The 13,103-nt window shown below is 40.9% G+C and overlaps 1 protein-coding gene across 1 annotated transcript in view; it reads left to right on the top strand.

Annotated features, from left to right (window-relative positions):
• The window catches only part of ADAM7 (ADAM metallopeptidase domain 7), a 115,515-nt gene extending 113,161 nt beyond the window's left edge, over positions 1-2,354 (top strand). Inside the window, exon 36 of the mRNA XM_069484791.1 lies at positions 2,220-2,354. Coding sequence (XP_069340892.1) covers positions 2,220-2,354 — 135 coding nt within the window. The remainder of the gene's footprint in view (positions 1-2,219) is intronic.
• The last annotated feature ends 10,749 nt before the right edge of the window (positions 2,355-13,103 follow it).

The following is a 13,103-nucleotide window of genomic DNA, read 5'->3' as shown; positions in this document are numbered from 1 at the left end:
TCCTTTTATAAATGAGTGTGAACAAAAGGAAAGAGAGCCTGAAAGATGCTAAAATAAATTCTCGTTGGACAATCATTATTTTCTGCCAGCAATGGCTCTCTCTTTGCTCTAGAATGACTCCTCAGGCCGTTAAACAAATGCAAACATATTCCCCACAAATGCAATTGATAGTCAAGGGATATTTCTTAAGCATATATGCAAATCACTCAAAAGTATTTCTCTAAAATGAAAAACAGTAGTAAAGTCTTCACATTTTTCAGAAGTGCGAATTCTGTGCTCCTATCACTTATTTATACTTATTTGTAGATGCTGGAATGAAGAGAAAATGGCAATTTGTGTATAAGGAGTTTCCTCTATAAATATTGCTTATTCTAGATTGCCACTCCTTGCTTGCATTTTTTCCTTCTACTTAAGATTTTGTATTATATCATTTCCAATGCCCTTCCCCCAGTTGTTTATCTTGATTTCATTGGGATGCATTTCAAGGAATCTCTAGCACTGGGTTCTAGTTTCAGCTCCACCAGAGCTGGATTTTCACACTTGTGCAAAGCATTTCACCTCTCGGGAGAGGGGACACATAGCTCTGAGAATTCTTCAAGTGCTCTTAAATATTATGTCTCATTTCTACGTTGTGTGTCAGACCAATTTTTGATGCAATGAGTATATATGAATATGGTTACTGTAACACTGAGACTCCCTTTTTTTAATCTGTGAATGAGAGTTAACAGCAGCCTTATTTTTCAAACAGGATGCTTCAAAGTAGTTAATGAGTATACACTGTATTGCATGTTTGCAAAGCTATGTACCCCTATATGCAACATGAGCAATGCATAGAAGTAAATTGCATCATCCCTCCGCCTTCGAGTCGGAAAGAGAAGATAAAGCACCCAAAAAAAAAAAAAAAAAAGAGGATTCTAATACTTACTCATGTGTTACAATATTGTGTGAGGTGAAACATAGCATCCCAGCATTCCTGTGAGGGACACATTTGTACCCTGTTTTGCAGATTGAGAAACAAAAGCACAGAACTAGTAACTGGCATGCTCAAGGCCCCAAGATAACAGTCAGTGAAGAAACCCTATATATAAAGAAGGAAACAGAAAAATATTTAAAAATTTAGAATTAATGCTTACCTTATCCCAACCTACCATTTACTATTGAATACTCCAATATCATATTGCTGAGAGTCTTCTTCCATCCTCTGATTTTACTTAAATCTATAATATTGGATTCATGCATCTATGTTTCAGCCAGCCATTCCTCTAATCTCTTTGTTAGTAGAAAGCCAGGTCACATATGAATATAAGATTATTACAGAATGACAATTATGCCCTCTTCTTTCATCCCCATTATCATTCCCTGCCCCCTGCGTTGCCAAGATTTCGCAGCAAATCTTGAGAAGAAATCACTATCTGGCCATTTTTTATTCCACCTTTGACAGGCTCTACAAAATCAATAAAACGTAAAAAGCATTGTTTAATGCATGCATTAGCTATATTGGAAATAAGAAAGTGCTTGTGCAATTGCTTTTATATTCATATACTTTTCATTTATACACACACATACACACACACGTATCAGAGCCTTTTTGGGGAACCATTCATCCTAACGATTCTGTACAGAGCAGTTCGATGTCATGTGACTTGGACACTAGTCTCTCCATCTGTGAGTTTCAATGAGCGATCTCAAGTTTTGTAGTGATCATATCCACCCTGTGAAAACGTCTTTGACGTTAGTTATGATCTGCATTTAGAACTTTACTTCTTGAACACTTGCCCTTTTCTTAAACCCACTCCCATCCCAACTTACCTGTTAGACTCAATTCACCTTGTCTCTACCTACTAGCCATGGTGACACCCACTGTGATTGCTTCTACTGACACACCCCACACCCCCATGGATGGCCCCAGGCTCTAATCAGACTTCCCACTATGGCACCTTTTGCATTCATCATCAGGCTGGCTCCCTTGCATTCTCCCGGGAAATAGAAAGATTCAGACAAATTTCCTTTCATCCTTGCATAGAAGCTCTACCCCTATGCCTCCTCCCTCCCTCCCTCTCTTCCCCCCTTCTCTCCTTCTCCCTCCCTCTCTCTCTCTCTCTTCCAATTCTGTCTTCAAGTTTCCTCCCTCGCTTGCCTCTTTCCCATGAATATTTCCTCATTCCTCCTTCCCTTCCCAGCCATACTTTTTAAAAAAGGATCCAATTCCACTCCTTCAGATTCCATCCATTCTTCAGCCCATGGTAAACCGGCTTTCCCACCGGGATCCACTGGAAACTGCTCTTGCCCTGGTTGTCAGCGACCTAGTCATTGATAAATTCAGTGGACACAGCGTAGTCCTCTTTTGTGCTTAATTTATCGGCAGTATCTAACTCTACAACCGTATCATCTGTATTTAAAAATATGTGTAATGTGACCATATGTTTTATCATTAAGAGCCAGAAATGATTAAAGTCTGATTCAACTCTTCCTGTGAAATCTGTTTACTTTCATTGTTCCCAATTTTTAAAAAGTTTTAAGCTCATGGCTTCTTTGAAGGTATTCTATTTCTATTTTTATATTCATATTTCTGGGTTTTGTTCAACTCCACTTTCAAATTTTCTATTTCTAATAGGACCTCAATGTGTAATCATGCCAAATGATCTGAGAATTAAATAATAAAATCATTTAAATAAAATATTCTTATAATTTATTTTAAAACTTTGTTAAACTTGTAAGTATGTAAAGAAATAAATTTTTTTCAAAACTGGGATTCTGTGTCCATCTAGTTGCCATTTTAAAGAATAAGTATCACGCTTCAACTGTATTATATTTTGCTCCTATGTATATACAAATTCCAGAGCAATATGCATTGTTTAATATTGCAAAATATCACCCTCTAAATAATATTTGCAACTATTGAATGCTGCACTAATATATCCCTCCAAAATTATGAAATGGACCCAACGAGGAGCAAGAAAATGAATGATCCACATGACTGGGGAATAAAATTTTATTATTTAACATTCTATTCTATGCATATGATCTGAAAAGGTTTGACAAATTGACTGATCTTTTCTCTCCCTTAATTAAACCTTTCCACTTCCCAGCTCCCCTCTGCATTCTGAAACAGTGCCCAGCTCCGCTGTTAACAGCATTAGGATACAATAACCTTTTGTTTTGCAAATATGCAGCAAACATGGGGAGAATCAGTCTCCTGGGGCCTGAACGGTATTAGATATGAGAGCAGATGTTTAGAGGTACAGGTTGTACCAGTACCTCTGGGTTTTGAGTGACAGAGGAGCCCAGGTCTCGTTTAAAGATTCATTGTGTATTTATGATATGGGGGCCCTTAAAGTAAAGGAAACAGGGTCGGCTTGTTCATGTCTAAGGGCAGCACTTCCAGCTGAAATACTGTTATTATCATCCCCACTTTGCAGATGAGGAAAATGAGCCACAAAAGGATGAAGTGGGCCGGCTGCAGTGGCTCATGCCTATAATCACGCCTTTGGGAGTCTGAGGAGGAGGATCACTTGAGACCAGGAGTTCAAGACCAGCCTGGACAACACAGTAAGATCCCAACTCTACAAAAAATATTTTTTAAAAAATTAGCTGAATCTGGCGGTGTGCACCTGTAGTCCCGCCTACTCCAGAGGCTGAGACAGGAGGATCACTTGAGCCCAGGAGTTCAAGTTTGCAGTGAGCTGTGATTGCACCGCTGCATCCAGACTGGGCATCAGAGCAAGACCTTGTCTTTTAAAAAAATAAAAATAAATAAAATGTTGTGCCCATGATTGCGTGACCACAAATCTAACAAGGGACTGATCTGAGATGTAAATTCAGGCAGGTGTAAATCCAGGTCTAAGCTTTTTCATGTTTATACCAACTCCAAAACAAAATCTATGTTTCAGGACAATAAAAATTCAGGATGCCTTAATACAATCCAACAATTCAGAACAAAACTAAACTAAGACTATATTTTTGCCTTTGCAGGTGGCTATTGCACTAACTCTTTACTTTGAAAATTAGTAATTAAAGGGGAAGAATTATGCATTTATCTTGTCTTTCCCAATAGTAACTGTATTTTAGGGTAACCAAATAGCTCTGAAGCAAAGTGAAAACAAAACAAACAGAAGTTCTCTTCCTTGTAATCAAATATGCTTGTAAATATTAGTCAAAGGGAGGAACTGTGGCTGACAACTCAGGCACTTATTTATTTACTTTTTCTCTCTTTCTTTCTTTCTGCCATTCCATATTATCTCCTTTGCAGATGCTGAAAAATATAATAGCAGAAGAATCACTCTAGAGGGAGTCACTTACCTATTTTCCTTAGGGCCAAAAGTAACCAAGTTGCAAGAAGAAATTAATTTATCCTAATGTCTTAAAACCCTGCCAAAATGTTTCTTGCTATCTCCATTAACATTTAGGATCCCGGCCACCATTCAGGGTAATATATTCTAGTGACATTAATATAAATTTTAGTATTGATGTAGTCATTGAAATTCTGTAAAATATTTTTTAAAATTGCTTCTATATATTAATCTGCTAATGAAAAGCAAGGTGACCGGAGTATTATTAGACTCAGCAACGTCTGCAAAACACAAAGAATGTTCAAAAGAAGACTGAATGGGAGTTAAAATTGCTTCTGTGACCTTGGTCAAGTTCTCAGATCTTAATCGATAGGATTGCTCTAATTCCAAGAAAATTTCCCTGAGAGAGAAACTGAGATATTTGGTAAATTATAATCAGAATGCAGGGTTTGGATGTCACGTCCACATCCCTGTCACGGTCCCATTCTACATTCCTGGTACAGTGACACAGCATTCTCTCAATTCCAGAAACATTTATTCCACTTCTACTAGTATTCTTTGCTGGTCGAATTCATTCCGATGATTTAATCAACTCCTGCTACGGACTAAAGATTGTGAAAGGATATTCTTTGCTGCAATATTTGTGATTTAGCATGGGATTCCTGAATTCCCTCAAAGCCATAAATACTGAATAGTGACATTTCAGACACTGTGGCAAGTTGAAGTGGAAGGTGGAGAAGGGAGGACTGGAAGGACGCTGCCGTCTCCGGCAGCCCACCCCACGTGAGTCCCCGGCTCACTAATGTGCAGGGCAAGCCCATTCTGCATAGGCACAAAGAACCAAGGAAACCACAGGTATGGTTCTCATTCTTGCTTTCATAGTGCTCTTCTTGCTTGAAAGACTGCAACTTATCCAAAATCACAAAAATAGTGAAAACAAGTGTGGAGATTTTACTTCTAAATCCAAACCCAGCTCCTTCTATTTCCCCAGATATGATTGCCTTGTTGACAAACAGCTGCCCACTTCCCCTTCCTAGCCAATGGAACCCTAGCTTTGTTTAGGGAGCTACTCCTTGGGAAAAATTATTCTATCCCAGTTCAGACATTACTTTGGGTAAGTCTAAGCCTATTAGGCAAATCCCAGTCCCGTCGCCAAGGTTGGTTTTTCCAGGGGTGTGTGTGGGATCCAACTCTGGCCAATGAGGTATTTGAAAGTTTGCTAGGGGAGTTCTGGATAAAAAGTCCCTTGCTCTTAAAAAGTAAACAAAGGTAATGTTGTTATTTGATCAGATATTGTTGTAATGCTTACAACAATAGTAAGTCTATTTGGACCATGAGGGCTCAAGCCTGAGAGCAAAGTGAACACATCAAAGACAACAAAGTAGAAGGTGAAATATTCTGGGTCCTTGGTGAGTCCATTGAGTGACTGAGTTCACCAGACATGAAGCTGCCTTACCCTTGGACTCATTATGTAGCACTGTAAATCCGCTAAGACATTTAGAGCTGAGTTATCTGTTACTTGCAAACGAATGCATCCTAACAGATACACACAAGCTTCGTCGTGGGAGATATAACAGATGAAGGGCCAACCCAGTATGGGAGCAGAGAACACCATCCCAGGTTATAAATAATTAAAATGATATGGAAAGGAAGCAGCCACCTGTAGAAGCATGTGTATAAATACACACAGTACAAGAATAGCTTCTGAACAACATTCTAGAGCTAAATAGTCTACAAATGTTAGCAGTTCATCTCTCTTCTTAAGTCTCAAAGTCTCACGAGACTTCAGTAGATTGGCTACACATTGGGATTGTGGGAAAGCTTTCAAAATACCAAAGCCTGAGCTAACAAGCAATTCTGATTTCATTGGTCCTGGGCACACCTTGAGCATTGAGAGTCTTAATGGCTCCCAGGGTGGTTCTAATACATAGGCAAGGTTGAGAATCACTGTTCTATAAACTTCAGCAGAAAACTAGCAAATGGAATTGTTTCAAATGCTTGATTTCCCCAGGAGACAACCCAGACTTGGCCACATCAAACTACATAACTCTGTATTCCTTTTCCCCCAAAATATTCCAATTTTTCACGGAACAGAGATGGGGTAGGAACAGACTGGAGCAGAAGTGAGTCAAACGGGAACTCAAACGGGAAGAGTACTTGGAGAAGCTCGGAGAAAGGACGTTCTTGGTGGTAAATGAGGAAGAGCACTGATTTGGGAGCCAGAACTTCTAGGTTTGATCCTGGACTCATCAGTTACTTGGGGTCATGGAAATCACCTGCTGGCTCTGAGTGCCTTCATGGATAAGGTAGGGCTTACTATTCCTCTACTTTCCTCTTGGGTGTTGTGCTGCAAGTGAGAAGTTTTGTAAATGGCAAAGTTATCACACAGGTGTCAGGTGGTGTGCTTTGTGAATGAACAGGTCTAACTGCTGTTTCCAGATTGTCACCTCCTAATTATTCTAGGCTTGAATCACTTTGCAATAGCTCAAGTTTTCTCAGTGTTTTCCACTCATTAGAATCCCGTGGGGAGCTTTTAGAAGTCACCAGTGCTGTAGCCTGACCTCCAGAAATTCTGATCTAAACTGTCTGGGGTGGGGGACTGGCCATCAGTACTTTCAAATCTCATCTGTTGTGTGTAGCTGAGGGTCTCCAAATCCAAGTGCCTCTAGAGAGCAGTGTTTTGTTCAGTTGTTGCGGGATTTTTTTGTTTTGCTGTTTTCTGCTTTCCCTGGTGTTCCAGGAGTTCTCAGCCCTGACCTCCCGCTGGAAACAGTGAGTCAGCTGCAACCCCCCATCATGCTACAGAGAATGATTCTGGGAGGCAGCTCTGGGCTCCTGCTGCCTGTCTTGTTTCAGCTCTGGAGTCAGGAGGGAGCTGTTCTCTGAGTCATCATCCCTCATAAACAGCCTGGAGTCAGGTTGCTGTTCATCCTGACCCAGCCGCAGATGCCTTCTGCCAGGTTTATTCCATTCACAGGTCCTGCTGAGGCAGCTCTCACCTGGGCCCTCTAAGGTGCGCAGATCCTATCCACTTACCACCTGCAGGTCGTTTAGAGGCCACAGCAGCAGAGAGAGAGAGAGAGAGAGAGAGAGAGGAGGAGGAAGGTGGAGGGAGGGAGGGAGAGAGAGAGAGAGAGAAAGAAGAAATCTTTATTTCCCTATGCCCTGTAGTCCTATCTTCAATTGCATTTACTTCCTTAAGGAACCATTCCAGACTCGTCATCAAATCACAGAATTAGAAGAGTAAATAACCTTAAGGACACGCAGGCCAATCCTTACCAATGCAGGGCCTCCCAGCCCCTGGGGCCCCACCTCTTCCTGTGGACGTCACATAGAAGGGACAGGGGATGGCCAGGTCTTGAAAGGGCTGATGGACCAGGAAAGTTTGGGATTGTGAAGTCCCCTTGCAGGGAAGATGCTTCCTGGAGCACCCTGTGGGTGGTTAGGGAAGACAGAGGACCTCTGACCCCTGCAATAGGGAGAGGGGACTTCCTTAAGTGCCAAATGACTGTGGGCCAGCTATTCTCGCTGACACCCAGGCACCCTGTCTCTGCTTCCTCAATAGGCTTAGCAATAGTTTTCTTTCTACTGTGATTATTGATGTTCAAATCATTAACTCACTCACTGGACTGTGAATTCCTAGACACACCTTTGAGTCCTTGTAGAATCTCCAAGGGGCTATGGCAGTCTTTGGTGATCAGTAAAAACATGTGAATGGGTAGACAGTGAATAAATGAGTGAGTGACTGAATGGGGCTGATGAAATTGTTTACTTGTACTACTCGTAATTGACAGTTACTTGGGAAAGTTAAGTGTTATCTGACAAGCAGATGAGTAGGAAGGAAGAAAGAGGATTTGAAAGAGTCAGTGAGTTTCAGGAAGCTACGTCAGCTCTCTGGCTGCTGCTTGGACCACATCACACCACTCCGTCAGCCAACCGAGTCTCTGCCCTTTTGCTTCTCCTTAAGTGAATGGGTTTTGCTCCACCCCCGGCTCCCTGCGTGGGCACTAGGCAAGTTCCCCACTGACTCCCACCGAGCTCCAATCCCAGTTCTTGGCCACCCTGCTCCTGCAGCCAATTAGGGTAACTCCTCAGGGAAAAGGCTTTTTTCAGTTATGTGTTATTTTTGTTTGCTGTTTTATGTTCTCCCTCTGTGTTCATTTGCAGCATAATTTGGCTGTAGCTGACAAAATCACTTTGAGGCATTGCCAAGTCAAGATTAAATCTGGGAGCCATGTTCTGATAGCCCCTGTCATTGCACGGAGGCTGGGAAAACCAGGTCCCTGGGGAAGGTGACACACTGTGCATTGAGACCCGCTCTCATCCAGTGTTACACTTTGCAGGATTTACGAGCTCAGTAATGCTCCATGCCTGACAGTATATATATGCAAAAAGTAGAGGGGAGAGAGAAATGAGGGAGGAACAGTGTTTGTGTGCTCAGGCACCAGTGGGAGAGGGAGTTAAGGCTCACAGGGGAAATGGATTGGAGCCATCGCTGGGGTCCCAGAGAGCTTGTTTCCTTTCATCTACGTAAGTTTCCTGATGCTCCTGTCCCTGGATACAAATGGTCACTATTGTCCGAATTCCAAATCCAAATGATCTTCACTTTCATTCAGGGTCATCGAGTCACAGTGTTGGTATACGTCATTCCAAGTGCAAATTCACTTTCAAAGTATATTTAATATTATGGAATGAGTTCTGAGCTCAGAAACAAAGGCTGAACTGAAGAGCATCTGAGAGGCACTCACGGCATGTTGGCGGCGGCCTGGCGCTCCGGCTGGACGTAGCTGACTCTTGTGCAGCGTGTCTGGTTTTCCAAAACGCACTCATTTGCATCCCCTCATTTTTGCCCGCCGTATAAAATAGGCAGAGCATTTGTCAGATGAGGAAACAGAGAACTTGAAAGAGTCTAAGTGACATTTTGACTTAGTTCAGATGGCTCCTTTGTCCAAAAAGGATTCAAGATGGCTTAAAACAAGACATTTATACAATGATGGTCGTCAAATAGAAATTTAAAAATCACAGCCACAGAAAAGAGAAGGAAGTAGATAATCCAACTGGGCAAGCTGTTGTAAGTGAAGTAGAAATCTTATCAAGTTTCTCTGCAGCCAGGACAAAAAGAGCTATGGGAAATTACCACGTTCTTGTTACTGGAGGGAAGTGGAAGAGGGGAGGAAATGCCATTTTCTCAGAGAAGGAGAGTTCTTTTTAATTGGGTTGTAAAACCTAAATGGAATTCTTTACAGGAGACATTGAAAATTGGCAATGACCTTGACAACAGATTTTACAACAGATTTTACAGCAAATATACCAAAATGAATTTCATATGGCTTTTTTTTTTTTTTAAGCTACAAATTATTTTTGAGCTACAGGGACTTCTATTTTCTTTACATGGGCTGTATCATTAAAGTCTTACAAAAACTACATGAAGTATTTACTCTCACATTTTTCATATTCAGAAATGGAATCTTAAAGTGATCAAGTTGCTCTTCCAACATCACACAGTCAATAACTGACAGACCTGGGGCTCGAACCCAGGTTTCACCTCTTCAATTATCTGAGGATAAGACACTAAAATGTACTCACAATAAAGGCAGTTTGGCAAATTGTGAAAAATGTGGTCTTCCAGGGGTCTGACATAAGCCTACAATAAAACTGAGATCCCAAGAGTCAATGAATAGTGTATCACAAATTATTTCCTTTAAGAATTATTTCTCTTAGCCGAATGTTTAATAGGGTCTAAATAGCAAACGCTTGGTGGTTGTAGACTAGCAAAGGCTACTGGTGGACACTACCCTAAAAGATTTACAGATCCCTGAGCTGAGGTGTGGACCAGCCAGGTTAGAATCCAAGTCCCCTACTACTAAGTCACAGATCATACATAGACCCTTCCCCATAATCAGATCAATCTTTCCTCATCTAGACTCACGGTTCCTGAGATTAAGAAAAGTGCATCAGATGTATAGATACACACACACACACACACATGAATATGTGTGTGTGTGTGTGTGTATATATATATATATATATATATATATATTCAAACCTGATATAAAATAGTCCTCCTGTGACTGTTGTCTCCCAGGGAACTGAGACTACCAAAGCCTGAGAGAAGATGCCTCAAACAGCATTATGTAACAAGTCCTCTGAGAGGTGCTAGAAGTGAACTAAGGACAATCTCCTGCGGAGAAACCCAAGAGGCAAGATTCATAGGGAGATAAATTTCCATGGCCTCAGTGTTCTCTGTTTTATTTTCTGCATAATGGTTGATAACCCTTAAAACCTACCATTTAGTCCTCAGCAGCATCCCTGAGGTGCTAAGGCTTAATGAACTCCTCTATGACTCATTCAAGCAGCTCCTAGATAAAGGGTTCACTGGAGAATACTAGATTCCTTCCACAAAGGTGATACTTTCTGAAAAATGAAGACTATTAGAACATTGTCAACTGAATCCCAGTTACCCACTGTAAGTTAAGTGTAAATTGCACATAACACCAATATGTGCAATTTAGTATAGTGAGAGATTTGTAGGGATTAAAGAGACATACTTTGGAGTTGGATTGCTTTGGCTCAGATGTCCACCCTGCCAGTGACTGGATTTGTTAAGTTGGCAGACATCTCTAGACCTCAGTTTTCTCATCTTTACAATGGTTATCATAGTACATTGCTAAGTTGTTCTGTATATTCACTTAATTATTACATTTAAAGCAATTAGTAAGTATTCTGCACGTAGTAAGTATACAATGAATGTTAGGTGTAATGATTATAATGTGCAAGGAACTGAGGAAAGAGCTGAAAGAGCTATAAGATTAATATAAGACAATTCTAATTTTCAAGGAATGATTTTAAACAAAATTCAAATGATAGAGTAATTAGGTCTTAATGGGGCTACTGTATCAGTTAGTTTTTTCTGTGTAACAAACCATCCTCAAAATATAGTGGCTTAAAACAGTAACTACTTTTTTAACACAAATTTTTGCATATTGTCAATTGAAGTTGCACTTAGCCAAGCAGTTCTTCTGGGTTGGGCTCAACAGTTTTCAGCTAGGCTTGCTCATGTTTCATGGTTAGTGGGTTGCCTGGGGCTGTCTAGTTCACTGTTGTCTTTCCTGGGACAGTCAGATCTGCTGGGACCTTTTCCCCCAGGGTCTTATTCCAGCAGGCAATCCCAAGCTTATTCACACAGTAGTCAAAAGGCTTCAGGAGCAGCCCAAGGACAAACCCCAATGTACAACCAGCTTTCAAGTTGCTGTGTGCATCAATTCTGTTACTGTCCTATTCTCCAAAGCATGTCATGTGGGCTAGCCCATAATCATTGGGAGATAAGACTCCTCAAAGATTTGGAAACAAGGAGGTGTTAACAAATAGAGCATTACCTCAAGCACCACACCACAGTGGGTATCAGAAAATATTCCATGGAAGGAAGTAGTGCTGAGTTATAGCAAGGATGAGCAAATTTTGATCAAAAAAAAATGAGAGGGTTATTTGATGTACAGAAAGCATTAATGTCATGAACTGAACTAAATTAGGATGACAATATACACACAGTGAAAATTCCCAAGGGCAAAAAGGTGAGGTATGAGCTTTAATGGTCACCTCTAGCTCTAAGCTCTTCTTTCGGTCGAATAATTTCAGTTTATGCAGTGTCTTCCCACCTACTCACGTCATCCCTCTTCCTCAGTGCCTCATTCTAGACATAGTATTCATCCCCTCTCTTGATTTACCTAAACACAACCCCTTTTTAGATTTTAATGAAGAATTATGAAGTAGATATGGGGTTTATCTTGCATAAATGCAAGTAATTCCCAATTGGAAATTAGACATCCTTCTTTTCAATATCTTTTGGCTCTTTTATCACTGGAGTTAGTTCGACAGCACCCCATGGAGCACTCCAATATTTAGGCTTCTCAGGCCTCTCTCTCTTTTCATCCTCCCCCCACCCAAATGTATCCCAAATGTGGCTTTCTCCAAAATCTACTTGAAATTCAGCTCTGCCCCTATATTTGCTTGGGAAAAAAATTCAGGATCCTCAACACAAACAACCCTCAGTTTAACAGGGTTCACTCCTCTGAAACAATGTTTTTCCTCCTGGCATTCTCAACAGAAAAAAGAAACTAAAAAGAAAATGAACTGACATTAGCAAAAATGACAGAGTAAGGACTCTGAAAGTCCACTCCTCCAAAAATATTGAGGACAAGTGTTTGGGGGAGGAGGAAAGATTTTAGTTTGCCAGCAAAGGAGGAAAAATGGCAGACCTTCTCATCTCAAAATCCAAATTTCCTGAGCATTAGCAGAAATACAGAGCTATTAAAGGATGCATTCTCAGCTTCAGGCAATTACTATTCAACTACAGTTGATGATTCTGATCATCCTGTCTCTGCTGAAGACAATCTCATGACCTCCACCCAGGATCTCCCTTTACCAGGTCTGGGCGGGGCCATCTCCCGCTGCATAAATAAACAAAAGACATTACCCCACCCCTCCCAACCACTGGCCTGAGACAGGGATGCAGGCTTTAGTTCTCAAAAAGGAGTGGAGTTTGTTTTAAAGACACAGAAAATATTTTTGCCATTTTTTTCAGGCGGTTCCCTCTGTTACATATTCCCCACTTTCAATATTTCCCTTCCGTATCTATAGGAGGAGGGGTGGCTACTCTTTTACGTGTTTATGACATTCCTGAGAAAATCTGAATATCCAAGAATGTGAACATTTGAGCAGTTGACTTCCATGGCATTTTTCATGATCAAATCGTCAATACTGGATTTAAATATTGATTGAACCCCCAGAGGATGAGTCAACACTTAAGTTAATTTT

The sequence above is a fragment of the Eulemur rufifrons genome, chromosome 12, assembly GCF_041146395.1.
Source record: "Eulemur rufifrons isolate Redbay chromosome 12, OSU_ERuf_1, whole genome shotgun sequence".
In the NCBI taxonomy this organism is placed as follows: Eukaryota; Metazoa; Chordata; class Mammalia; order Primates; family Lemuridae; genus Eulemur; species Eulemur rufifrons.
The sequence above is the reverse complement of the archived record's forward strand: the minus strand, read 5'-3'. Positions and strand labels throughout refer to the sequence as shown.